This window comes from Piliocolobus tephrosceles, chromosome 2, assembly GCF_002776525.5.
Source record: "Piliocolobus tephrosceles isolate RC106 chromosome 2, ASM277652v3, whole genome shotgun sequence".
NCBI lineage: Eukaryota > Metazoa > Chordata > Mammalia > Primates > Cercopithecidae > Piliocolobus > Piliocolobus tephrosceles.
In genome coordinates this window covers 48703423-48730818 of record NC_045435.1, presented here as the reverse complement: position 1 = coordinate 48730818, position 27396 = coordinate 48703423, and the positions used below count along the sequence as shown (strand labels likewise).

Here is a 27396-nt window from a genome sequence, read left to right as displayed (position 1 = left end):
GCTTACATTGTAATAACTGAAAGTGCTACTTAAGGTTGAGCCAAGCAGTGTGCTGTGATTCTGTTTCCTGTCCTGCTTAGCTATTTACTTTTCTGGAGTTAATTTTTTTCACTTAGTCATTGCTCATTTTGTTGTCATTTCTTGTTGTGTGCTCATCACTAATTCATCCTCAAGCTCTCTGACAGAGTAATAAAAACTCCTCTCGAAGTGGTCAAATGTACCAGGCATTCTGGTTTCTCAGGTGATCCTACCTGGCCTTCTTCCTCCTGCGTTTTCTCTAGGCTGCTCTGCATCTGTAGCCTGGGACTACCTTCCACCCCTCTCCTGTGTTTCAGATCCTTTGTTTCCTGGTCCCATCTTTTCTCTTCCTTGGTTCTGGTGGGGAACTCTGGGAAAGAGTACATGGGAGGTAACTTTTCTGGACACCTTGTCTTCTGAAAATGTCTTTACTCCCATACTGGATGGACGATTTGGCTGAGTCTAAAATTCTAAGTTGGAAATTCTTTTTTCTCTGAATTTTAGCAACATTGTTCTATTGATTTTCTAGCTTCTAATGTTACTGTTGAGAAGTTCAATGTCATTCTGATTCCTGATCCTTTCTATGGTACTTTTTTTTTTTTTTTCCTGTCAGAAAGTACTTATGATCATCTCTATAGAAGGGGCATTAATCTTCACAGTGTTCCTTTCTGTGTGGTTTAAGAAATCCTTTCTCTCTTGGGTTTTGTTACTGTTTAAACCAACATAAATCCTTGGTCTTAGTCATTCTAAAGTTAAAGAAAAACTGAGGAACAACTTAGGAATACATTTCAAGTACATATGATAAAAGGCAAATGTGCAGAGGATGATCACTATATGTTTAAAAAATGGGAAAAAAGAGATAGTTGCAAACTTTAACATAGGTTAGATCATCGTTTCTCAAACTATATTCCATCACATATTAAACTCCTCAAATATTGCACACTGTGCTTTTTTCTCTGTTTTGTGTATTCTCGTGAACATTAGCCTGTTAGTTTAAGAAGCCTCACAGTAAACCTATTTAACATTGCTTAACCTAGCATTGCCTGAATTTACTTGATCACCAGATTTTTTTGTTTGTTTTTAGTTATTTTTAAAGGAACATTATTAACATATGTATAACACAGTTGGGGAAATGCCAGATAAGACATAGACTTTCCTGGCTGCTAAAGAGCAATTAAGCATTGGACTGAGTAACCAAAAGGAGCTGTGGACTCTCCTTTTCCAGAGGCCTTTAAAACAGGACATCTGTTTTAGGCGTAGTCCTGTTTAAACAATAGGGCTTTGCTGGCGGTTCTTCCTCTTCCTGTCCCCTAGTGGTAGTGTTGAAGGCTTTTAGCCCACCTTTTATATGACTGTAGTACTCTGGTAACTAGTGTGTACACAAATTACTGTTATACTATTAATATTAATTATATTTATTGAGAACTTATTAAGTATCCAGCCCTATGGTAAGTGCTACATACATTATCTAATTTAATCCTCACAACAACTCTAGGAAGGAGATAATATTAATATCCTACAGATGGAGATTAGATATGAAGAGATCACCGAACTGCCAGCAATAGGATTGGATTGGAACTTTGGGCATCTGACATGGGGCTGTGCCCATCCTTCTTCACCGTTAGTATTCAGAACAGCAAACGGTGCAAAGCAAACGAACACATAAAATTTGTATATCTGTACTTACTATGTAAAAATGAACCAAGATAATGCTCATTTTATTAGACTATTCCCTAAACCTTTTGATTAATTCAGAGTCCATGACTTTCGTTAGAAACAAATTCTGTTATAGATTTAGTTCTTCTGCATTTTATTCTGTGATAATTTGCCATCCAGGAAATGGTTCCTTACATGAGACTTTTTCCCTCATAAATTTGATGCCATTCATATGCCTTCACTAAAGACCCGCCAAAGATAAATCTGGATCTCTGAAAAGTGGCAAAGGTTAAAAGTCCCATTTTCAGCATATTTACATGTAACAACTTGATAACGTGGCGCTGAGAATGCCAGGCTCAAAGGAGCCAAGCTGGGCTCCTGTCCAGTCAGCCTCTAGCTCACCAGGAAACCCTGAGCAGGTCACTTTGCCTCATTTTCTTTATCTATCAAATGAGGACTCAGATGATCTCAGAACAGCCTTTTCTGCTCTAGTGTTTCAGGATGATTCTTGTCTCTGGATGTCAGCTGTCATGATGGGAGAGGAATTAGTAAATTCCCAGGTCAGTTTACACTGCAGTGTGATCTTGGTCTGCATGAATCAGTAAGGATGGACTGGATAAACAAATTGGAACCACAGTTATGAGTGCCATGACATTAACCTGAAACAAATGAGAAGGGATTGAAAAATCAGCAGTTAAGTGTCTTTTAAGGCCATTTCCAACAAAACTCCAAAGGACCTATGAAAGGCTTTTCAGGTACATACTCTTGTTGCCTAGCTGAACATGTTTCTCTAATAAAGCTTTCATTTGAGAGTTACTCTTCATAGTATATCCCCTGTCTTCCTGCCTGCCTGGCACATCATAGGTGTTCAGTGAAGGTTTGTTGGAACTGTTAAATAATTGTTTAATATAGAACTGGAAGATCAGGAAGAGATAATGTTTTTCTAACCAGTATTGAGTGTAAAGTCACAAGTGTGGGCTATGGAGCTTCAGACCATCTGGATTCAATGTCAGTTCTACTGCTTAGTAACTGTGCTTTCAGACAAGTTACTTACTTCCAGGTCCATGCCTCAGTTTTCCCATCTTTAAGGTAAATTATAAATGCACCTACTTCCTCGGGCAGGTTGTGAGGATTAAATGACACAATCCAGGCACAGTATTTGGTGTAGTACTTTGCACAGATTTAGTGTCCTGTTAGTACTAGCTAATGTAAACATGAAGAAGATGCAACATTTTACCAGCTATTTTAATCATAGTTTTTCTTTTCATAAGGGACAACATAAAACCCCAAAGGTAAAGCATATATTTCTGGTGTTCAATTTTATAATTTAGCATCTTTTGCAACCCACTTCCATGCTCCCAAATAATAATGCCTATCAGATTAAAGAAGTTACTTTATTTTTGCTTGAAATTGGTTGTATTTTTGTTGAACTACTTCATCCTTTGAGTATTGTGAAAAGTCTGCGCATTGACTATAACAGCATTTAAAGCCAAGTCTGAAGGTCTAAGATAATGGCACACATCCATGTCCTTGCTCACAAGTTCTGCCTAAAGACTTTTGCCTGCTTGAAACACTCTAAAGGTTTTGAAATTAATGGATATACCCCTGATGCAACACAACTCAGTGTCACCAGCTGGGGAGTTAAGACCCATTCTTGTTACTGAGAAGGGTTGTTGTTCATGCAAATATTTTGTTCATTTGTTCTTTCATGGGTAATTGCACGGAGTAACATAAAACACCTCCTCAACTTACAGCTTGGCAGAAACAGTAGCTTATGTTTTCTAGAGACAAAATTAGAAGCAGGCTTTCTGGACCCATCTCTAAGTCAAAATAAAATAAAATGTCTAGGGAACCACTGTGCCTCCCAGTAACTATGGTCCATGGAATAATGTTGTTTAGGTCAAGGCGTCCCAGAGTAAAAGGGAAGGGAGAAGGGCAGGGGGGAAGGGGAGAAGTGTGTTTGGGCAATGTTTTCATAGAGATGAAGAGGCAAGCTGTTTTTCTTTCTTAGTTTGTCCTTTCAACTTAGAAAAATAAGAAAACCATCTAGGACCCCAACCTTCCTCTTGTAATCAGCAAAAGAGAAAAAACTGAATATACGTCATTGAGGGGGAACAGTTATGGCTTAAGTTGTATTTTATTGATAATGTTGAAGATGAACATTTTTTTGGAGGGAACTTAAGTCTTAACAAAACTAAACTGTTGAAAAAGTATTGTTATTTTTCCATCTTCAGTAGCAAAATGAAAATTTACTCTTCTGCATAAAATATGATCATCAATTGGCAAGAATTTGGTTAAAAAAAAAAAACTGTGCATGGAATATGCACATGGGAAAATAGAATAATTCGATGCTGTCCTTTTGCTCCAGCCTGGAAATCTGATGGTGGAGATAGTTATCCAAATGATTATATCCGAGTTAAAGGAGGAGGTACAAAGTGCTGTGGGAACACAGAGAATGGAGTGTTTTTAAGTTGGAGGATTCATAGATGGTTTCACGGAGAAAGTAACATTTGGACTGGGTTTTGGAAGACAAGCAGGCTTGTGGCATGAAGAGGTGAGGAGTAGGAAGAAGACACAGCAGCCTCGGTGACCTGCATGACTAAAAGAGGCAGGGCATGTTGAACCTGGGCAGGTAGTATGATATGCCCAGCTGCCAGAGATGCCAAGAATGGGAGTGAGGTCTGGGATAACCAGAGGAAATGAGACTGAAAAAGTAAGTTAGGGCTGAGACATAGAGGGCCTTGAATGCCAAGCTAAAAGGCCAGTGTTTCTCCTGCTTTTCCACCAGTATGCCCTTACTGGTAGAGGACAGCAAAAACATACCATTCTTGGGTGGAGGAAGGGAGGAATGAATAGGTGGAGTATGGGATATGTTTGGGGCAGTGAAACCATTCTGTGTGATCCTCTAATGAATGCATCATATTATGTCTTTGTCAAAACCCATAGAACTTGGCCGGGCATGGTGGCTCACACCTGTAATCCCAGCACTTTGGGAGGCAGAGGTGGGTGGATCGCTTGAAGTCAGGAGTTCAAGATCAGCGTGGCCAACATAGTGAAACCCCTTCTCTACTACAAATACAAAAATTAGCTGGGCATGGTGGCACACGCCTGTAATCCCAGCTACTCAGGAGGCTGAGGCAGGAGAACCATGTGAACCTGGGAGGTGGAGGTTGCAGTGAGCCACAATCACGCCGCTGCATTCCAGCCTGGGTGACAGAGCAAGATGCCACCAAAAAAATAAATAAATAAATAAAAATAAAGTAGAACTATACAACACAAAGAGCAAACCCTAATGTAAACCATGGACTTTAGTAATAATGTGTCAATATTGGTTCATCAGTTGTAGCAGTTATACTACACCGTGCAAGGTATTAGCAATAGGGGAAAACCATGTTTTGTAGAGAGGGGACAGGAGGCTGGGGAAGGGCTTTTATGAGACCTCTGTACTTTCTGCTCAATTTTTATGTAAACCTAAAACTGCTCTAACAAAAATAAAGGCTACTATGAAAAACAAAACAAAACAAAAAACAGAAAACAGCATCCTTTTAGCCACAAGATGTACTACAAGCACAAAGTTTTCTAGGGATTTCATATAATATCTTTAAAAATTACATGAACTTTTCCTTCTTTCCTTAACACATAGAAGGCTATTTTGACATTAAAAATTTTCCCAGAATTTCCACAATATAATACATAACCCCTAGGGATATGATTTTTGTAATAAGAAGCATGGCTTTGGCTGAGCACAGTGGCTCACGCCAGAAGTTTGGGAGGCTGAGCCAGGAGGACCACTTGAACGCGAGAGTTTGAGACCAGCCTGGGCAACACAGTGAGATGCTGTCTCTTTAAAAGGGAGGAAGGGAAGGAGGGAGCGGTGGGGGGAGGCGGGGGAGGAGAGAAAAGAAAGAAGCATGGTTGTGATTGAAAGGGAGTCACTGAAGTTTTATGTTAAAAATGAAAGCAAAATTAAACCAGTAAAATCATGAGCAACCAATTTCTCTCCCACCCCAGATATTTTTGCATCCTTATTTTCTTTTCCCAGTATTCATACAGAAGTATATCCACTACCTTTAACTCACTTTGTCAGCCTTTATTCTGTATACAGAAAACTTTGCAATAACATAGTGAGAAGTAGGTGATAAACCCACCTTTATGAATATTATAATATAGACAAAGGAAATATACTTTAATATGAAAATAAGTTATACTAAGAAAAGTAGGTACAGAAATGAAAATTAAGCCTGCCAAGGAGACAGACAAAGTAAATGGAATGACCTGCGTTAGACAGGTTTGGATGAATTTTGAAATAAAGGACACTGTTGGATGGGTGCCCTGTCCTTAGGAGCATAGACTTTTCTCTGGATGTCATTGAGACCTAGAATGACCTTTAGCTATCACCAGTACACATTTCCCTTTTTGGTGTGCAGTGTTGACACTGAAACACAGATAACTTAAGGTTGTTTGGGTACTTATTTATGTAGATAGACATGTGAACCCATACAGTACCTAATTAGTCCTCTTGAAACCACAGACACACATTCACAGGACTAGTCTTGTTTATATTTTCAAGGCTTTTTTTTTTTTTTTTTTTTTTTTTTTGAGACAGAGTTTCACTCTTGTTGCCCAGGCTGGAGTGCAATGGCACGATCTTGGCTCACCGCAACCTCTGCCTCCTGAGTTCAAGCAATTCTCCTGCCTCAGCCTCCTGAGTAGCTGGGATTACAGGCATGCACCACCACGCCAAGCTAGTTTTGTATTTTTAGCAGAGATGGGGTTTCTCCATGTTGATCAGGCTGGTCTCAAACTCCTGACCTCAGGTGATCCACCCTCTTTGGCCTCCCAAAGTGCTGGAATTACAGGCGGGAGCCCGGCCTCAAGGCATTTTTTCTTATGAAGATCACAGCTGAAATCTTCAATCTTTAGCTAATGCAAAAGTTTGCCTTTGGAGTGAATTTCTTGTCAATCTTCTTGGTAAGAAGAAGCAAGTGGTGTTAAAGTGAGGGCATTAAAATAAAATTGCTCCAAAAAAATGATAAATAAATAAAATAAAAGAAAAAGGAAAAGCAAGAGGCCCATGTACACATACACAGAAGAGAGTGACCCCTATTCCATAAGCCTGTTTCATCAGAGAGAATCAAGAGGATACTATATATACAGAACAGGGTTTCAGGGTCAGTCTTGAGTTTGAATCTTCTACTTCCTAGCTAGAGGACTTTGGGCAATTCACTTTACTTCTTTGGTCCTAGCTTGGTTATCTATAAAGTGGGAATCATATTTCAGATTATGCAGAAGAAAAGGTAGGATGTACCAGGCACATTGGAAGTGCTTGATCAATACCAGTTTGCTTCCCTCCTTCCCTGCCCCTTCTGCTAAAACTTCACAGCTATCTCATTAAGTTATCAACGTATTTAGTATTTAATAAATAAATATTTAACGAGCACCTACTATGAGACAAGCCCTTTGTTAGCCAGTGGGGATATGACTGCAAACAAGAAAGATACGCCTGTGATTTGAGGAGTCCTGGAGTTTATGAGCAGCTCCTCTCTGTCTCCAGTGTGAGCAGTCCTAAATTTACACAGCTCTCTACTGGTGCTTTTGACCACAGGGTCAACATTTAAACTACTTATGACTGCTTTTTTGGTACCACTTTGAATAATGAACTGGTTTCAGGTAAACAGAGTCCAGGTACCTATTGCAGAAAGTTTTCCAGTCTACACACTCAGTGGCTCACAAGTTCACATGAAGTGAACCAGAAGAGTTTTGTTGCATTTACTGTGACAATAAATCATGTTTAGAAAAATGCATGCGGCGTACATGATATTGGGCAGATGATTCATGAAACTTGCTATTCCGTGGCCTTAGAATCCATATAAGTATTTTTCCTTTTTTTTTTGAAACGGAGTCTCGCTCTGTCGCCCAGGCTGGAGTACAGTGGGGCAGTCTCAGCTCACTGCAAGCTCCGTCTCCCGGGTTCATGCCATTCTTCTGCCTCAGCCTCTCCAAGTAGCTGGGACTACAAGCGCCTGCCACCATGCCTGGCTAATTTTTTTTTTTTTTTTTTTTTTTTGTATTTTTAGTAGAGACGGGGTTTCACCATGGTCTCGATCTCCTGACCTCGTGATCCACCCACCTCGGCCTCCCAAAGTGCTGGGATTACAAGCGTGAGCCACCACGCCCAGCCTTTCCTTTGTCTTTTATGTGTTTTCTTGTTTCTATCTCTGTTTTGTTTTGTTTTTGTTTTGGGGGTAGTTTAAAATTAATGCTGGGCTAGAGTCTGATTTTGATACTCCCAGGTATGATCAAATGTTTCCACAAATCTCTGTAACCTTTCTATTCTCAATGTGGGGAAAACTTTCTCCTCTTTAAGAAAAGGTGTATCCACAGAAAAGATAATTATTTGAGTAATATTTCATAGTACAGAAATAATAACTGAGTAATTTTTCCCTTTAAAAATTTTTTATTTTTGTTTTATTAAGAACAAAATTATTTTAGGATGCAAGTAAAGAAGAAGTTCATTTACCTATATGTAATTTGCCAACTTTTCTATTACACAAAAGCATTGTGAATACAAGTAGAATAGGAAAAATTTCATCCTAAAGAGAAAAATATTTTGGGCTTCTACTTTCAAGAGAGTAAAATTGTGCTGGAACCGTGTGCATACTTTAAAAACAATCGTAAATAGATTGCATCAAACTAGAAACTTCTTCACAGCAAAGGAAATAATGAATAAAGTGAAAAGTCAGCCTATAGAATAGGGAAATCTGTACATCTGATATGGAGTTATGGATTGCACATTGTACATCTGATATGGAGTTAATATTCCAAAATATATAAGAAACTCAATAGCAAGAAAGCAAATAACCCAGTTAAAAAATGATAAAGGACCTGAATATCCATTTCTAGAAAGAAGACATACAAGTGGCCAACAGATATATGAAAAGGTACTCACCATCACTAATCATCAGGGCAATGCAAATCAAAACCACAGTGAGATATCATCTCACACCCATTAGAAAGGCTGTTATCAAAAACACAGAAGGTAAGAAGTGTTGGCAAGGATGTGGATAAGAGGGAACCCTTGTACACTGTTCACAGGAATGTAAATTGGTATAGTCATTATGGAAAACAGAATGGACTGCCTCAAAAAATTAAAAATAGAACTAGCATATGATCCAGCAATCCTACTTCTGGGTATATATCCAAGTGAAATGGAATCAGTATGTTGAAGAGCTGTCTGCTCTCCCATGTTCACTGCAGCATTATTCGCAATAGCCAAGATATGAAATCAGCCTAAGTGTCAATGGATGAATGGATTTTTGAAAACACAGTATATATATGCATATGTATAAAATATATATACACACATACAGATATATATGTACACACACAGTAGAATATTATTCAACCTTAAAAAAAGAAGGAAATCCTGTCATTTGCAACAACAGAGATGAACCTAAAGGACATTATGCTAAGAGAATCAAACTGGGTGGTGTTTGACACAGAAAGACAAATGATCTGTGTCTTTTGATCTCACTTAACACGGGAATCTAAAAAAGTCGAACTCATAAAAGCAGAGAGTAAAATGGTGTTTGCCAGGGGCTGGAGGGCGAGAGCAGTGGGGAGATGTCAGCCAGAGTTTCAGTTATGCAGGGTAAGTGCTGGAGACCTAAGTATAGGTCACCTTCAGCATGGTGACTATAGTTAGTGACACTGTATGGTATATTTGAAATTTGCTAAGACAGTAGATCTTAAGTGTTCTCACTATACATACTCATACTCAAAAAGGTAACTGTGTGAAGTGATCTTGAGTGTGATAATCATTTCATAGTAAATACATGTATTAAAACATCACATTGAATACAGTAAGTTTTTTGTTTTTTTTTTTTTTTTTTTTGGTTTTTTGTTTTGTTTTGGTTTGGTTTGGTTGGGTTGGGTTTGGGTTTTTTTGAGATGGAGTCTTGCTCTGTCTCCCAGACTGGAGTGCAGTGGTGTGATCTTGCCTCACTGCTACCTCTGCCTCCCAGGTTCAAGTGATTCTCCTGTCTCAGTCTCCCGAGTAGCTGGGATTACAGGCGTGCTACCACACGCGGCCAATTTTTGTATTTTTAGTAGAGATGAGGTTTCACCATGTTGGCCAGGCTGGTCTTGAACTCCTGACCTCAGGTGATCCTCCTGCCTTGGCCTCCCAAAGTGCTGGGATTACAGGTGTGAGCCACCGTGCCTGGCCTATATACCTTAAGTTTAAAAATTTTTGTCTATTATGTTTCAATAAAACTGGACAGAATTTTAAATAACAGCAGTCATTAACAGACTCAATTGATGACCTTCTGTAGAAGATAATGAGAGCAGGACTGTTGGCAAGGCGTTTATATGGATACACTGTATGTGTCTGCACTGTTTTAGGATTTTCTATTATGATACTTGGGTAAAGGGTGACTTCCTTTCTATCATAAAACAGCCTGGACAGCACTAAGAAGGTGGTTATGTTCTTTTCTCTTGTTGTGAGAGCCTAGATGAGATTACTTTGCCAAAGACTCTTTCATTTCTCTTTCTGAAACTCTGAGATTGTTGTGTTCTCTGGGACTTAACTTCACAGCTAGTCTATTTTTCCTTTCAGAAATTACCATGGTTGACACAGAGATGCCATTCTGGCCCACCAACTTTGGGATCAGCTCCGTGGATCTCTCCGTAATGGATGACCACTCCCACTCCTTTGACATCAAGCCCTTCACTACTGTTGACTTCTCCAGCATTTCTACTCCACATTATGAAGACATTCCATTCACAAGAACAGATCCAATGGTTGCGGATTATAAGTATGACCTGAAACTTCAAGAGTACCAAAGTATGATGTTTATTTTCACTTTTCAGACTACTAAGACTGGAATTGGATTTATCTCTCAGTAACCCTGTAGTAAATAGTGCTCCAGAGACTAGAATTCTAATAGAGAAGGCATTCACCATTCATTTATTCACCCATTTATCCATGAAATACTAGGTATCTACGAAATGCAAGAAAGGAAGCTGGCCCCAGGTCAATCTTGCCTTCCCCTACTCCTTCCTTCCTCTCTTCTTTCCTTTCTTGCTTACTTCTTTCTTAGGGACATTTTCTACCTTGATTACACTGCCAGTTGTATCTCAGGCTAAGAGTCCATCATCCAAACTTTGAATTCTTTTGGCCCCTTATAAGTTAATGAGTAACAATTCCAAGTCTCACCTTCTATTATATAACTTATCTTCACTGTATTACTGCCACTACAGTACATTTTTTCTGTTATGTCCTTTCAGAAGTTTATACTGAAACCTACTTTTGAGCACAAATTTGTTTTAACATTGTAGCCTATTGATAAATTTTCATGCCATTAACTAAATCAACATCAAAACATCAGACTCAAGAAAAACTAGTACTGTACTTTTTGAGATAAAATGTATTTCTGTGATGCTATTTCCTTGATTTTTATCATGTGTGGGCTGACATGCTGGTTTTCCAAAGCCACCACTATGTAATTGGCAATCATTACTTGACAAGTCAGAACTTCCTGTATTTCTAGTGGTTTTTTAAGATAAATAATATACTTAGTTATATTTATCTGTGTGGTTTTCAGTTAGAGCCTAATATGGAAATTTAGTAGCCCTGAGCCTAACTAGTAAAAGGTAGGGCTTACTTCTATAAGTTCCGCCACGCTCTGTCAAAGATTATTTCACAAACCACCTCTTTTGAACACTGATGGTAACCTGGGCTCTTATTTTTCATGCATCTCAAGGTAGGCATACCATGACCTTTTCACAGCGGTATTCCTTCTGTGGTTCCTTTGCAAGAGTTGTTTCAAAGTACTTATAAAATGCAATATTTAAATAAAATGTATAATTTAATATTGTGATGAATACCAAAGACAGAACATTTCCTAGCAAAATAAGCTTCTTGGTGTCAAATCCTCTATGTTGTCTGTTAGAGCTGTAGTATTGCAGGGTACTGGGGGGGTCATAGAACCACAGACTTAATTCTCGTTCCCATTTTATATTTACAGGTAAGGCTTAGAGATGTTGTAACTTGCCTGTGATTACAAAGCCTTCTTTTCTTGCCTTAACTCCAGTGTTTTTTCGTGCTCCATTGTGCTTTTACACTGAAACAATACAAATACAGCATGAAGGTGTACTTTGGTGGCTTGCCTTGTTGCCTTTTTAGGACTGTTTTCATGGGGTAATTATCCTCTCACATGTCTCCATACACAGGTGCGATCAAAGTGGAGCCTGCATCTCCACCTTATTATTCTGAGAAGACTCAGCTCTACAATAAGCCTCACGAAGAGCCTTCAAACTCCCTCATGGCAATCGAATGTCGTGTCTGTGGAGATAAAGCTTCTGGATTCCACTATGGAGTTCATGCTTGTGAAGGATGCAAGGTAATTAAAAAAAAAATCTTCTCCAAAGAAATTGTTGAAACTTTATTATTTCATTTCAGCAGAACCTTTTTTTAGGTGATACAATAATGTGAATTTTTTTTCTTCATGGAAGAGTGTCTTCCTCTGTCACCCAGACTAGAGTACAGTGGTGCTACCATAGCACACTGCAGCCTTGAGCTCCTGAGCTCAAGTGATCCTCCCACCTCAGCCTCCCAAAGGATGATATAGTATTTGAAAGCCTAAGAAAGTGGATAAAAGTGGGGCTGCTTTGCCCCATGTTCCTTTCTCCAAATTGATTCTTTGAGACACTGATCTAGTTTAATCCTTGCATCTTGCAGATTTTTACAAAAAGGTGACTTCTCCAAGGTGTCATGGCAAGACAGTGATGATCTGGCACCAGGATGCAGATTTCCTGCATTCTCTAATTGTTTATTTTTTTAGCTATACCATGTAATATTGTGTAGACACAAGATTTTACAGATTATTTATGTATGCATATCTTTGGATCCCTAGAGCAATCCTGTAAGATTGGGCTTCTTTATGGCCATATTGCAGATGTAGAAATTACAGGTTCGTAAAACTTGCCAAGGTCATCCCTTAGTAAGTGGCAGACCTCAGATTAGACTCTGACTCCTTAGGTGGTGTTGGCTCTCAAAGCAGTGCCTCATGTTTCCTTATTCCAGCATCAATGTGAGCCACATACATGGAGAGGCAAGGAGGTATAACAGTGTGGGAAAGGAGATACTATTTATCATTATCTCTCCTTTGTGTAAAGGGTATTTTGGAAAATTCAGACATTTAGTAATTTATTGCTTAATTATTAAGAAAATATGTGAATCCACTCATTTTGATATGCAGTCTTTTAAGATAATTTTAATATATACAATGAAAAAATAGTACTAATTTATTATATACTCATTGCACAGAATAAACTGTTCATAAATATTTACTTTCTAAAATAAACACCTGCTTAGTTGGGCTTTTTATTCAACATAAAGATACAGAACAACAGTTAGGAAAGGTTTAGGACATCTTGGTTCCTAAATGGATGATGGGCCAAAAAAGGAAACTGATTTTTATTGAATTCTTACTGCATGCCAAATACTGTATGAGGTAACGTGTTCACACATCAGTATTTAACCACATCCTACCCAGGTTTTCTCATCTATAAAATGATTGTGGCTGAGTGTGGTGGCTCATGCCTGTAATCCCAACACTTTGGGAGGCCAAGGCAGGAGGATCACTTGAGCTCAGGGGTTCAAGACCAGTCTGGGCAGCATAGTGAGACCCCATCCCTCCAAAATTTTAAAAAATTAGCCCGTCATGGTGGCACATGCCTGTAGTCCTAGCTTCTTGGGAGGCTTGGGTAAGAGGATCACTTGATCCCAGGAGTTCAAGCCTGCAGTGAGCTATGATCACACCTCTGCACTCCAGCCTGGGTCACAAAAGCAAGACCCTAACTCCAAATAAATAAATAAATAAATAAAATGACACTGAAGTAGATGATCTCTAAAATCCCTTCAATTCAAACAGTTTTTACTCTAAAGGCAACCTAATACAGTGAAAAGGGAAAAACCAGAAATCAGCTCTGCCACTTTCCAAAGTCACTAGCCAGTCACATACACACTGTATCCCTCAGGCCCTCCATGTGTAAAATGACTTCATTAGATTGGCTACACAAGGTCTTATTCATCTCTAAGGTCTGTAATTTCAAAATGACACTTTGAAACACTCCTGGCAAGAGAAGCTTTCATTTAAAACACTAAAACCCATTCATTCTGTAATTTAAACCAAGCTAAAATATTTATGACCTTATATGAAATCATTGTATTAAGTCAGTTATCTAAGATCTTGATGAGTAGTAAGAACATGTCATTTTATTGACTTAGATTTTTTATTGAATGTTTTTGTAGTTTTATTGAGTTTTATTGTTAGATTTAATGAGTTAGAGTTTATTTTTACTGAGTTAGATACCATTTTTGAGTGAGTAAATTGTTGCTAAATTCTGAGCCATATTTATCTGAAGAAACCATTATGTTTTGGTCATGTTGATAATTTACAACTATAAACAAATAAAAACGGCATGATTGGTTTAAGTTTCCACAATAAGTTATTGTTTTTTATGGGCTAGTAAAGCACTTAGAAAACTAAAACCTTTACACAAGTAGTTCCACCATAATCCTATTAGTCACAAATTTGTGGAAAGCTAACATTACTGAAAACAACTGAAAATGGAAAGACAGGAACATTGTCAGTAGTTGGTTATAGTGATAAATCTAAGTTCTGAGAGTACTAAAACTTAGAAGCAAGCAGGGAAGAAGAGTAGCAAAAAAGAGAAGAGAGAGGAGGAAATCCAAGTGCCTTCAAGTTAGGATTAGAAAGTAGAAGAAGAAGGCAGAGAGGGAGAAAAAACACTTAATAAAACCTGAAGATTCTAGGGGAGTCATTAACCTATCATGGATTAAAAAACAAACATAGAAGAAAACTAAGCATATTGCACACTAACCTGCAGTAATTTGCAAACCATCCAAAATATGAATTCCAGAATTCCTAGATTAAAATGTAAAGAAAGTTTTACTCACTTGGAAAGGGAAAATAGGCATCTACACATTTTAAAGGTAAGAATAAGAAAAATATTATTCTTGGAAAATTTAAACATTTAGTAATATACTACTTAATATAAAGAAAATGTGTGAATCCACTTATATTTTGATATGCAGTCTTTTGAAATAATTTTAATATACCAAATGAATAAAATAGCATTTATTATATATTCATAGCACAGAATAAATTGCTCATAAATATTTACCTTATAAAATAAACCCTGCCTCAGCTGGGGTTTTTATTTGGTGTAAAGATATAGAACTGCAGTTGGGAAAGAATTAGGACATCTTGGTTCCTAAATGGATGATGGATTGAAAAAGGAAACTCTTTTTGAATTCTTATTCTGATTTTTATTGAATTCTTACTATGTACCAGATACTGTGTGAAGTACATTGTCATATGTCATTATTTAACTACATCCTACTCAGGTTTTCTCATCTATAAAATGATTCAGATGATATTGGTACGATGTGGTTACATAATGAAACAGTATCATTTGGCTTCTTCAGGTATGCATCAGCAGTTCCTAAAGTGTGGTCTGGGGCTTGGACCCTTTCAAGGCATCCATGCAGTTGAAACTACACTCATAATAATGATTTTTATTACTTTTTTCACTCTCATTCTCTCAGGAGTGTATGTGGAGTGTTCTGCAAGCTACATGATGATGTAGGATGATGACATAGTCTGGTAGCTAATGGAATGTTTGCTTTTATGTTCTTGTATATAATAATTTCTCAGTTGTAATTTCTAGTGTGATAAATGTCAGTAAAGATAGTCCACATAAACAAAAGCTCTTTGGGATCTTCTATAATTTTAAAAAGAGTAAAAGGGTCTTGCGACCATAAAGCCTTCAGTCTCATTCTGAAGAAATGCAGTTTTTCATTCTGAAGAAATGCAGTTACTCATTCTTTGCTACTTTGAAACTAAACAAAATTATTGCTGCCACATTCTGAATACTGCTACATTAGACCAGTGGCTGTCACTCATCAAAGACATCTCCTTAGCTTGTCACCAATATGCAATAAAAAGCCAGGAAAGTGGAATTAGCAAATGTGTTTAACTCATCTGCATGTATTTTCTGAGAGGTGTTTTGGCAGCTTCACATTTGCTATTACAGTAGAATGTGGGTTATATTCATAATTAAAATATAGTTGACCACAAAGCTGCAGGCTTATTTATGGATTGAAAAGAATAAACACAGCATAAAACAACTGTTGGTAGATCTTCCTAAACAATTTTACAGTGTAAATGGAACAGGTTTATATTAGTGATTCTTGCCAAAATTCAGTCAGACAGATGGGAATGAGTAGATTGGGTTTGAATTAAGGTGAAATAGTTACAGATTCTTGGGTGTGTTAATATTGCAAACTTATGTAAAATAAAACCTTTAGCAACTGAAAGATATATATACTTTAGAACTTGGAAAGCTGTCATTTATTTGTTGTTTACATGTTGGACACATATTTTTTTCTTTGATAAGTTCCATCCTATTTTTTGTCTTTAGTGAAAGATCATTTTAGAACCATAGCCATACCAAAAGATATGGTAAATACAATCTACTGTACAATACAATGTAATCTACGTTTGTACTTCTGTATACAGAAGAATGCTGGATGCTTGTTAGCCACTTGTATGTCTATTCATCCCTACTTCAGAGAGAGTTTTAATTCTTCTCACCTGCCAGTTGTCGCTTATTAATCCAGCTTCCACGGGCCAGAACGCTTCATGGGAAAGCCAAGTGCAAGCCCAGCACAGGGCTGTTAATTTCATTGTAAAATCCACAATGCCATTCTGAGGTCTCATTGTCCCTGATGTTTTGTTAAAATTAAAGCAGTTAAGGAGAGATGAAAGAAAATTTTTCAAATGATATGAAAAATAGGAATCACTTTCTAACAAACAAATGTGCAGACATTAGAGTTAAATATATACACAAAATAGTTTTCTGAAATGGTGACTGATGCATCTCCAACACATCACATCACAGACTTCCTGATCATCAGAAGAGTAAGTTGTTGAAAATGCATTGTTCTGTGGACTCTGAAATAATAAAGAAGAGTGTTATTAGAGTGTTTCTTCATCAGTAATATGAAGAAAATTTGGAGAAGCCGGCCTTGTTCTGTAAATCAATAAATAATTTTACAGAAAAGCACTCGATAATGTCCTTACATCTGCCTCTCTAGATTCCTTGAGTCAAATGACAAGAAAACACTTGGTTATCATGAACTCGGTGTAAAAAAGTAAAATCAAGTTCCAAGATATATACTAGGATCTGTGTATTGAGTTCGAGATTTTATTTACATATACAGTGTATAGTGTTCAGAATGCTTATTCATTGAAAGACGTTGGATCATCACAAAAAATGTGATACACTTTTGAAAGGCATCAACTGAGTCATGTCAGAAATTTCCATTTTATAAGAGTTAAACTTAATTCTCTCTTTTTTTTTTTAACATGTGTTAAAGATTTATTTAAAACGCATTAACAAAGAAAAAGCAGGATGGTAAATCTAGTTCAAAGAAGAACTTGCGGGACCAAGAATACATAGTCACTGAAAGAAAGAATCCTGAAATAAGATGCAAAATGGTTAATGTTCTACAGGGCAATAAAACCATAACCTTGAAGTTATCTTCTTATCATTATTATTATCATACTATTATACTTTAAGTTCTAGGGTACATGTGCACAACGTGCAGGTTTGTTACATATGTATATATGTGTCATGTTGATTTGCTGCAACCATCAACTTGTCGTTTACATTAGGTATTTCTCCTAATGCTATCCCTCCCCCAACCCCCTGACAGGCCCCGGTGTGTGATGTTCCCCACCATGTGTCCATGCATTCTCATTGTACCACTCCCACCTATGAGTGAGAACGTGCAGTGTTTGATTTTCTGTCCTTGTGATAGTTTGCTTAGAATGATGGTTTCCAGCTTCATCCGTGTCCCTGCAAAGGACATGAACTCATCCTTTTTTTATGGCTGTATAGTATTCCATGGTGTATATGTGCCACATTTTCTTAATCTGGTCTATCATTGATGGACATTTGGGTTGGTTCCAAGTCTTTGCTATTGTGAATAGTGCTGCAATAAACATACATGTCCATGTGTCTTTATAGCAGCATAATGTATAATCCTTTGGATATATACCCAGTAATGGGATTGCTGAATCAAATGGTATTTCTAGTTCTAGATCCTTGAGGAATTGCCACACTGTCTTCTACAATGGTTGAACTAATTTATACTCCCACCAACAGTATAAAAGCATTCCTATTTCACCACATCCTCTCCAGCATCTGTTTGTTTCCTGACTTTTTAATGATCACCATTCCAACTGGTATGAGATGGTATCTCATTGTGGTTTTGATTTGCATTTCTCTGATGGCCAGTGATGATGAGCATTTTTTCGTATGTCTGTTGGCTGCATAAATGTCTTCTTTTGAGAAGTATCTGTTTATATCCTTTGCCCACTTTTTGATGGGGTTGTTTTTTTCTTGTAAATTTGTTTTAGTTCTTTGTAGATTCTGGATATTAGCCCTTTGTCAGATGGGTAGATTGCAAAAATTTTCTCCCATTATGTAGGTTGCCTGTTCACTCTGATGATAGTTTCTTTTGCTGTGCAGAAGCTCTTTGGTTTAATTAGATCCCATTTGTCTATTTTGGCTTTTGTTGCCATTGCTTTTGATGTTTTAGTCATGAAGTCTTTGACCATGCCTATGTCCTGAATGGTATTGCCTAGGTTTTCTTCTAGGGTTTTTATGGTGTTAGGTCTTACATTTAAGTCTTTAATCCACCTTGAGTTAATTTTTGTATATGGTGTAAGGAAGGGATCAGTAATTCTCTTATCAAAAAATCTTCCTCTCCTAGCCATGCCAAATAACTGAGCACTCTGTGAGCCATCCAGCTGTCAGCTAGCTAAGCATTTTCACCCATTAATATTAGTCTTAAAAAAGCAAGAATCAAAAGAGAAGTCAAGGAATATCATAAAATATCTGTGATCACAATGGTAAACATCAAAATTTTCACCAACATTTATCAATGAGAACAGTTCTATACATTAGCATTCTATTCATCTGAGGAAAAAAAAAAACCTTTTTGATATCTGAGAACCCTTTGAGAATTAAAGAGACTTCAACTGCCAGCAAATTCTACATTGGGCATATTCTTTAAGACATTGCTGATCTCACAGGAGGTAGAGAAAACTCTCCAAAACAACATCAGTGAAACAAAATGAAACAAATAAACCCTCATTTCGAAACTGTGAGCTGCAGGCACACTTAGCAAGTCAGGGTTTTCCCCATGGTAGATGCCCAGAGAGGTACAGGAGTGAGCGTTGCCCCAAAGGCGGATGCCTGTAGTGGTTTTCTGAGCAATCAGTGAGAAGGAGCTGAGTGTAAGGCTTCTGAATTAAGCCAGGATTCTCAAGAGTGTCTGAAATAGTTGTAAGTCAGTAGTACCACTGGCTACTGAATTTCTAATTAAGACCTTGTAGGAGTCCCCCAGTTTAAGGTCAAGAAGTGTGTTCCAAATACTATCAGCAAGCATGTGAGAAGCTAATCATCTTGAATGACATTCATCAAAAACAAGAAAACTGATATAGACTCCCTGCTCTTCCCCTACCCGGGGAAAGCAGAAATTGGGATTGCCTGATACAGAATATAAAACAGCTATTATGGATTATTTAAAGGAAGAGGGCATAGGCTTGCAACAATGAACTATTAGGAATAACCAGGATGATTTGAAAACCAAGTGGAAAAAAAAAGTGAAGCTTCTAAAATTTAAAAGTATAATTACTGAAATAAAAGTTCAATGGAAGGATTAGATAGCTTACTGGACATAGCAGAAGAAAAACCTGAAACTGAAAGAGATATGCAAAGAAATTGCCAAGAATGAAACCAACAGTGTCTTAAAGAATATGCCTTATCCAGGATCTGCTGGAATGTGAAGTCTCTTAGTTCTTGAATGATTCATAGGATCTTTGAATATTAAAGAGGTATGTCTTCTTCACTGATCAGTGGAAGAGTAAAGTGTAGAACTGTTCTCACTAGTGAACTTTAGTGAGAAATGTTTGTTTTACTTTTGCCAGTGTAATTATATATTTTCATGTTATTTTGCTTCTGTTCTGATTTTTACTTTGGCAATCAATATTGGTGAGTAAGTAGTGAGAAGAAAATGGAAAATAAAAAAAAAGGTGTGCAGAAATGTGAAGGCTAGAATAAGAAAGTCTACTACTTATCTCACTGGAGTCCAGTACTGATGAACAGGTGAAGCCGTAATGCAGAAACAACATGTCCAAGAAGATAAATGAAAAGAAATTCATGCCCAAACACGCTGCAGTAAAACTGCCGAATACTAAAGACAAATAGAGAGTATAAAAGCAACCAAAGAGAAAAGGTAGATCACCTTAGAAGTAAATTGACAAGAGACTTCTCAACAGCAAAATGGAAGCAGAAGGATAATGGAATTCAAAGTATTAAGAGAGAATAACTGAGTACTCAGTAATCTCTCAAGAATGAGAGTGAGCCAGGCGTCGTGGCACACGTCTGTAATCTCAGGCCTTTGGGAGGCCAAGGTGGGTGGATCACTTGAGACCAGGAGTTCAAGACCAGCCTGGCCAACTTGGTGAAACCCCATCTCTACGAAAAATACAAAAAAAAAAAAAAAAATTAGCCAGGTATGGTGGTGCATGCCTGTAATCTCAGCTATCGAGAAGGCTGAGGCCCAAGAATCGCTTGAACCCAGGAGGCAGAGGTTGCAGTGAGCTGAGATAGCACCACTGCACTCCAGCCTGAGCAGCAGAGTGAGACTCTGTCTCAAAACAAAAAACAAAACAAAAAAAAGAATGAGAGTGAAATGAAATATCTATTGTTTGAGAAAACAAAAATACTGAAAAAGTACATTTCAAGGATAGTAAGCCAAACAGAGGAGAAGATATTTGAACATCTGTAACAGACAACAGATCTAGTATATTTTTATCTAGCATATTTTTAAAAAGTCTAAAATTCAATTTTAAGGAAAAGACAATTAGAAATTGGGAAGTGAAAAGCCAGGGACATACATATCAAGATTTACATTCAATTTTATACATTTTAGATTGTCAAAATTAAGAAGTCTGACAACACCAAATGTGGAAGAGACTAGAACTTTCATAAAGCACTTGTGGGGAGTGTAAATTGATAGCCGCTTTGGAAAACAATTTGGCGTTATCTTGTAAAATGTAATATTCACACATTGTACAACCCAGAAATGCCACTTAAAAATATTTACAGGAATATTTAGAGAAACTCTTCTCACAATAGCAAAAAATTGACATTTCAGATGTTCATCTGCATGCAAATAGGCTAATAAATTATAGTATAGTCATACAATGGAATACTATATAATTATGAAAATAAGTAAATCATAGTCTTTCACTAAAAAGAACGTAAATTTTAGAAACCTCACACCAAATTTTTTTTTTATTATTATACTTTAAGTTCTAGGGTACATGTGCATAACATGCAGGTTTGTTACATATGTATACTTGTGCCATGTTGGTGTGCTGCACCCATCAACTCGTCAGCACCCATCAACTCGTCATTTACATCAGGTATAACTCCCAATGCAATCCCTCCCCTCTTCCCCCTCTCCGTGATAGGCCCCAGTGTGTGATGTTCCCCTTCCTGAGTCCAAGTGATCTCATTGTTCAGTTCCCACCTATGAGTGAGAACATGCGGTGTTTGGTTTTCTGTTCTTGCGATAGTTTGCTGAGAATAATGGTTTCCAGCTGCATCCATGTCCCTACAAAGGACTTAAACTCATCCTTTTTTATGGCTGCATAGTATTCCATAGTGTATATGTGCCACATTTTCTTAATCCAGTCTGTCACTGATGGATATTTGGGTTGATTCCAAGTCTTTGCTATTGTGAATAGTGCCGCAATAAACATACGTGTGCGTGTGTCTTTATAGCAGCATGATTTGTAATCCTTTGGGTGTATACCCAGTAATGGGATGGCTGGGTCATATGGTACTTCTAGTTCTAGATCCTTGAGGAATCGCCATACTGTTTTCCATAATGGTCGAACTAGTTTACAATCCTACCAACAGTGTAAAAGTGTTCCTATTTCTCCACATCCTCTCCAACACCTGTTATTTCCTGACTTTTTAATGATTGCCATTCTAACTGATGTGAGATGGTATCTCATTGTGGTTTTGATTTGCATGTCTCTGCTGGCCAGTGATGATGAGCATTTTTTCATGTGTCTGTTGGCTGTATGAATGTCTTCTTTTGAGAAATGTCTGTTCATATCCTTTGCCCACTTTTTGATGGGGTTGTTTGTTTTTTTCTTGTAAATTTGTTTGAGTTCTTTGTAGGTTCTGGATATTAATTAGCCCTTTGTCAGATGAGTAGATTGCAAAAATTTTCTCCCATTCTGTAGGTTGCCTGTTCACTCTGATGGTAGTTTCTTTTGCTGTGCAGAAGCTCTTTGGTTTAATTAGATCCCATTTGTCAATTTTGGCTTTTGTTGCCATTGCTTTTGGCCTCACACCAAATTTTAATAGTGTCCCAAAAACTACATATAGTATAATACCATTTAGTAAAGCCTCAAAACAAGCAAAATTAAATAGTATATTATTTCATTTTACATAGTAGGTGATAAAACTGTATTTTCTTCCTTTTTTTTTTTCTTTTTGAGACAATGTGTCACTCTGTCACCCAGACTGGAGTGCAGTGGTGTGATCATAGCTTGGCTTACTGCAGTTTGACCTTCTGGGCTCAGTTGATCCTTCCGTCTCAGCCACCAGAGTAGTGGCTGGGACTACAGGTGCATGCCACCACACCTGCCTAATTTTTTTGTGTTTTTTTTAATAGAGACAGGGTTTCACCTTGTTGCCCAAGCTAGTCTCGAACTCCTGGACTCAAGCGATCCATCCGCCTCAGTCTGTCAAAGTGCTGGGATTACAGGCGTGAGCACCACACCCAGCCTATATTTTCTTAAAGATCAAGGAAATGACAAACCCAAAATTGAGAATAATGATTACTTTGTCAAGCCTATTGCCTTTGTAACATCTCAGTCATAATTTGGAGTCGCAAACCACCAGAGGTGGAAGTGCTTTCTCATTTTACAGTTGAAAAAGGTGAGGCCCAGAAAGGAAGTTACGTGACATCTATATTAATTCCACAAATTTTAATTTAACACTATCACAGGCATTTGGATTCCATCCAGGGGTATAAGAGGCTATTCCTGCCCCTGAAGAGCTTATCATTTTAATTGAGCAGTGAGGGAGGGGCAGAAAATAAACACTTAAACAGTAATAAGTAAATTCTGTGGTGTGTTAGAAAGTCCTAAGTGCTATTGGAAAGAAGAAAAACTGGAGCAGAGTCAAAAGGATCAAGAGTTCCAGAAGAGAAGTGGGGCAGGGACAGGCCACAGTATTAAATAAGTTGGCTTAGCCCCATGAGAGGTGAGACGCAAAAGTTGAAGGCGATGAAGGAAATAGGCAAGTGTGTATTTAGAGAAAGCTTTCGTCTTGAGGAAAGAAGTCAAGAGTGATTTCAAGGATTTGGACTTGAAAATCTGGGAGGATGGCGTTGCATCTGCCGAGATGGAGAAAGTCGCAAGTGAAGTGAGTTTGTAGGGGAGGGTCAGGACTTCAATTTGGACAGGATGGGTTAGAGATGGCTATTAGTTATTTAAGTGAAGCTGTCAAGCAATCAGAACATACTCATCCAGAGTTCTAAATGGAAATTTGGAGAAAGTCAAAATGCATGTCAATGACCCAAGCAATACTAACGCAGTGCTTTTTGCACCAAACAGGGCCAGATACATTGAAAGAATTAGCAATTAAATTTTATGGAGATGAACACAATAGAAATGAATAGGAATATGATGAACCCAAAAAATGGAGTCAGAAAACATCCAATTCGATTTTTTTCAGCTCTTTCTGAAAGATGTAAATATAGCAGAATATTCAGTTGGCCTCAAATTGACGTATTTGCCATTTTGAGATAGCAGTCGATTTTGTGAGGATTTATCTGATTACTTCTCATGTTATTTGCCATAGTCTCTTTCTGTCTGTAAGCCACAACAATGATGGGGCACACTTTCAGCAGCATGAATAAGTGAAACAAATTCTGCAGGAAATTATGCAACATAGAGAATTCCAAAAAAAATTATCCACATGTGGATTTTTATTGGCCCTGATCAGACTTTAGAATGAAATGATTATAACTTTGCCAGGCTGCTTAGCACAATTACAAAGGCTGGGGCATGCTGTTGGAATGATTTGCAGAGAGACTGAACTGATTACATGGTGTTTTATTTGCATTACATTAAATCCAGAGCACTTCTTAGAGCATGCTGAAAACCAAATGTAGAGCCAAGATCCAATGAAAGCCGCAGCTGGATGTGATCAGTGTCTAAGAGCTAAAAAAGGGACCTGGAGATCCTCTGATTCTTTATTTTATAGCAAAGAAAATTTAGTTCCAGAGAGGTTAAGTGACTTGTCTAAAGTCACCAGTGACAGAACCATGTCAAGAACCTGCCTTTTCTGATCCCCAGGCCAGTAAACCTTTTGCCGTAGGTTGCTGCTTCCATGTGTCACAAAGACTTAAAATTTGCTTCTTTTATATATATAATATATATATATATATATATCCCTTTGCAGGGTTTCTTCCGGAGAACAATCAGATTGAAGCTTATCTATGACAGATGTGATCTTAACTGTCGGATCCACAAAAAAAGTAGAAATAAATGTCAGTACTGTCGGTTTCAGAAATGCCTTGCAGTGGGGATGTCTCATAATGGTGAGTAAACAGTCATCACCATATACTTTATTATTCTCATTATAGCTGCCAGACCAGTGGACACTAAGGCCATTGCCAAAAATGTGTACAGGTTTTCCACCAAATACCAGAATTTAGAATATTGCATGTCGATAAAACATTTCTCATTTAGGTCAGTGTTTTTAACGTTTCATTATAGAACCCTTCTCTCTCTGGTTGTTGCCATGAGGAGAGAAGAGACTTGAAAAATCTGGGGGATGATGGGAAAAACTTCAGTGTTTTAGAACAAATATAATGATCATCGTGATTAAATTTTATATTGCTCCATGCATTAAATAGAGAATTATGTTTACTTGTGTGTATCAGTAGTGTCTTTCTACTTTAAGAAAATCCTGAAGATGTCTGGGTCTGGAACTTTAAGTGGCATGTGAAAATTTAGATTCATTTAATTAATTAATTAATTTTTTTTTTTTGCTCTTTATTATGCAAAGACAAGTGTGCCTTTCCTTCACTTCAAGGAACATCCATGAGTTGTGGAAAGGGTAAAACACATTATTTTTATAGTTCTGCAAAACTTCAATGCCATAGAAACATAAGAGAATAAAACTTTCTACTTTTGAAACCTGTGTCTAAAGTCAAGCTTATGACTTTGGGTGTCAACTTAAGGGAAATGATGTAGAAGACCTGAGAAAAGACCCCTGTTTTCATGATCTGTGGAACTAACTCAGTAAAGTCCTGGAAGACAAATATGTTTGAAAAAATAATTCTTGATCGCTATTTAGTTCTGATTGGTTGCCTGGCTGACAAAATTAATTTTAGGTATAACTTGGTAGTATTATATGTGTCAAGTATTAATCAGTTCCTTTCAATGCACTCAAGAAATAAAAAATGCCAACATGACCAAATTAAATTCGAAGTTTCATTTCATCAGCTATCCTATTTTTTCTTTCTTTTGTTTTCATCTCTCTCAAAACTGATCTAGTGAGAAGGCAGTCTTCATTTATATGCACGCTAAAGCATCTGAGAAAATTAAATTTTTGCTCTATCATGCAGATATTTGGTTTTCACAGTGGAAGCCATCAAGATATTTGAGAGTCACTCATTGATTAATAACCTACCCTTTAAAAATAGTTCACAAAATTCTATCGGTATCATTACTATGGGTCAGTTCCTCTAAAGGCAAGAATATATTTTGAATAGAGCTATCAGCAGTACTGAACAGGATGGAAATTTGGTCCAACCTTCCTCAACAATTGACTACATCTGCTGTATACAACTGTAGTCATGGATTGCAAAATAATTTGCTGGTTCAGTTCCATCAGTTTCCTTTTTATTTCAGACCTCATAAAACATAAGGGCAAGTTTCCAAGTCAAGGGTTATATTTTAGGTGATGCAATCAAGTTGCAATAAACTTATTTCATCTTCATGAAGAAATCATTGACTTTGAGGTCATTATCACTGAGATAGCCTAGGAAAGCATGCCAGTTCCACTTTTAACACTATTTTTTGCCTATTAAAAAATTATCACTTCACACATTCATGTAAAATATAATTCCTGTTACTTATAGGCAGTGCATACGTTTATGTAAAATATATTTCCTGTTGCTTACAGGCATTGCATACGTTTACTTAAAATCAATCTCCAATTGCTTATTGTTTATAGGCAAATATTATTTAAACCCCAACCTATGTAGTATGGATGGTATGATTTTCTCCTCCCCTAAAAGTCAAAGAAAGCTATCATAAACTTGATAGGTCATCTTTTGACTTCATATGGCAATTTATTTTATCTCTAGAGGGGGTCAATCTTGATAGGGAGTGTTCGTTCAGTTCTAGCAAAAGCAAGAAAATATAGGAATTAAGTGTCATGACATCAGAGACTTAGGCAGTTCAACACTTAAAAAATTGCAAACATGACTAAGAAAACCTCAGAGGTTTTTATGGGAGTTTGTTTGCCGCACAGAAAAGAGAACATCAGACTAACAACAAGGTTTTGATTAGTTTTGCCTGTTAGCTGCATGAAGAAAACATTTCTAAATACAAAGTTTTCTAGGAAGTTGAGTCACTATTTAAAATCCATTGCTTTGACCAATGTGAAGCCAATAGAGTTTTTGTTCATATAGAATGCCTTTTTATCGAAAGAGGCTCTGAGTGTTATACCAAAATCGGCACCCAGCTGTTTTCAGTATGCGCAAGAAAACATGGACCTCCCCCAAAGCAAATGTACTCCATTCTGTGTTAACCTTATTTCTGCTCTCTGGTCTCTGATTAGTCTGGTTGATGAATATAGCTTCCCTTTGGCCATGCACTCACAGCTTTGAAGGAGGTTTCTGAAGGAACCAGTAGGGAACCCTAGGGGCGCTTGCTGATGTTATTGGATAGGCACTGAAATCAGTGATCACTATGTCCTTTCACTTTGAAAATTCTGTGATTCTGTATAATCAAACAACCTAACTCACTGGATTTTTCACTTTTCAACCAGCTATTCTGTGTCTTACAATGCTCCGGTCTTCACAAATGTGTAGGCACCTGACATGTCAATTGCCTGAATTTAAAAGTTTTCACCTATATGTTTTGGTATCATAAAATAAAAATATAATTTATATATCTGAGTTAGGTCTATATGTTGTGATCAATTGCTCAGCAATTTCGGGCAGTTGGTTTGATGGTTAGTGATGTAGCCCGAGAGCAGAAATCCAGAGCCTCTGGGCTAGAGAAAGTATAAATGGCATCCTAGGTTATGTAGGGTTACAGCTCTTCAGAGGGAACTTTCATTTTCATTGTGACATATCGCCTACATGTTGTAGAATAACATAGTTTCAAAATTCTTCCACTTAGAAACATAATTTCTCAAATACTCACTTTCAGCATGGGGTAGGAAAAGTACCCAGCTGGTGGACTGATTGATATGCTTCAGAAACGTATTTTTTTCCTGAAAGTAATGAAAATA

The 27396-nt window shown here is 37.3% G+C and overlaps 1 protein-coding gene across 3 annotated transcripts in view; it reads left to right on the top strand.

Moving 5' to 3' along the window:
* The window catches only part of PPARG (peroxisome proliferator activated receptor gamma), a 144634-nt gene that overhangs the window by 80060 nt on the left and 37178 nt on the right, over window positions 1-27396 (top strand). For 2 of the 3 annotated variants that reach the window (XM_023218412.1, XM_023218411.1), the window contains exons 3-5: window positions 10292-10519; window positions 11908-12077; window positions 24328-24466. In XM_023218412.1, coding sequence (XP_023074180.1) covers window positions 10300-10519; window positions 11908-12077; window positions 24328-24466 — 529 coding nt within the window. In that variant the 5' untranslated portion in view covers window positions 10292-10299. Of the gene's footprint in view, window positions 1-10291; window positions 10520-11907; window positions 12078-24327; window positions 24467-27396 lie in introns of those variants that run through there. The other variant, XM_023218413.1, reaches the window with a different exon arrangement.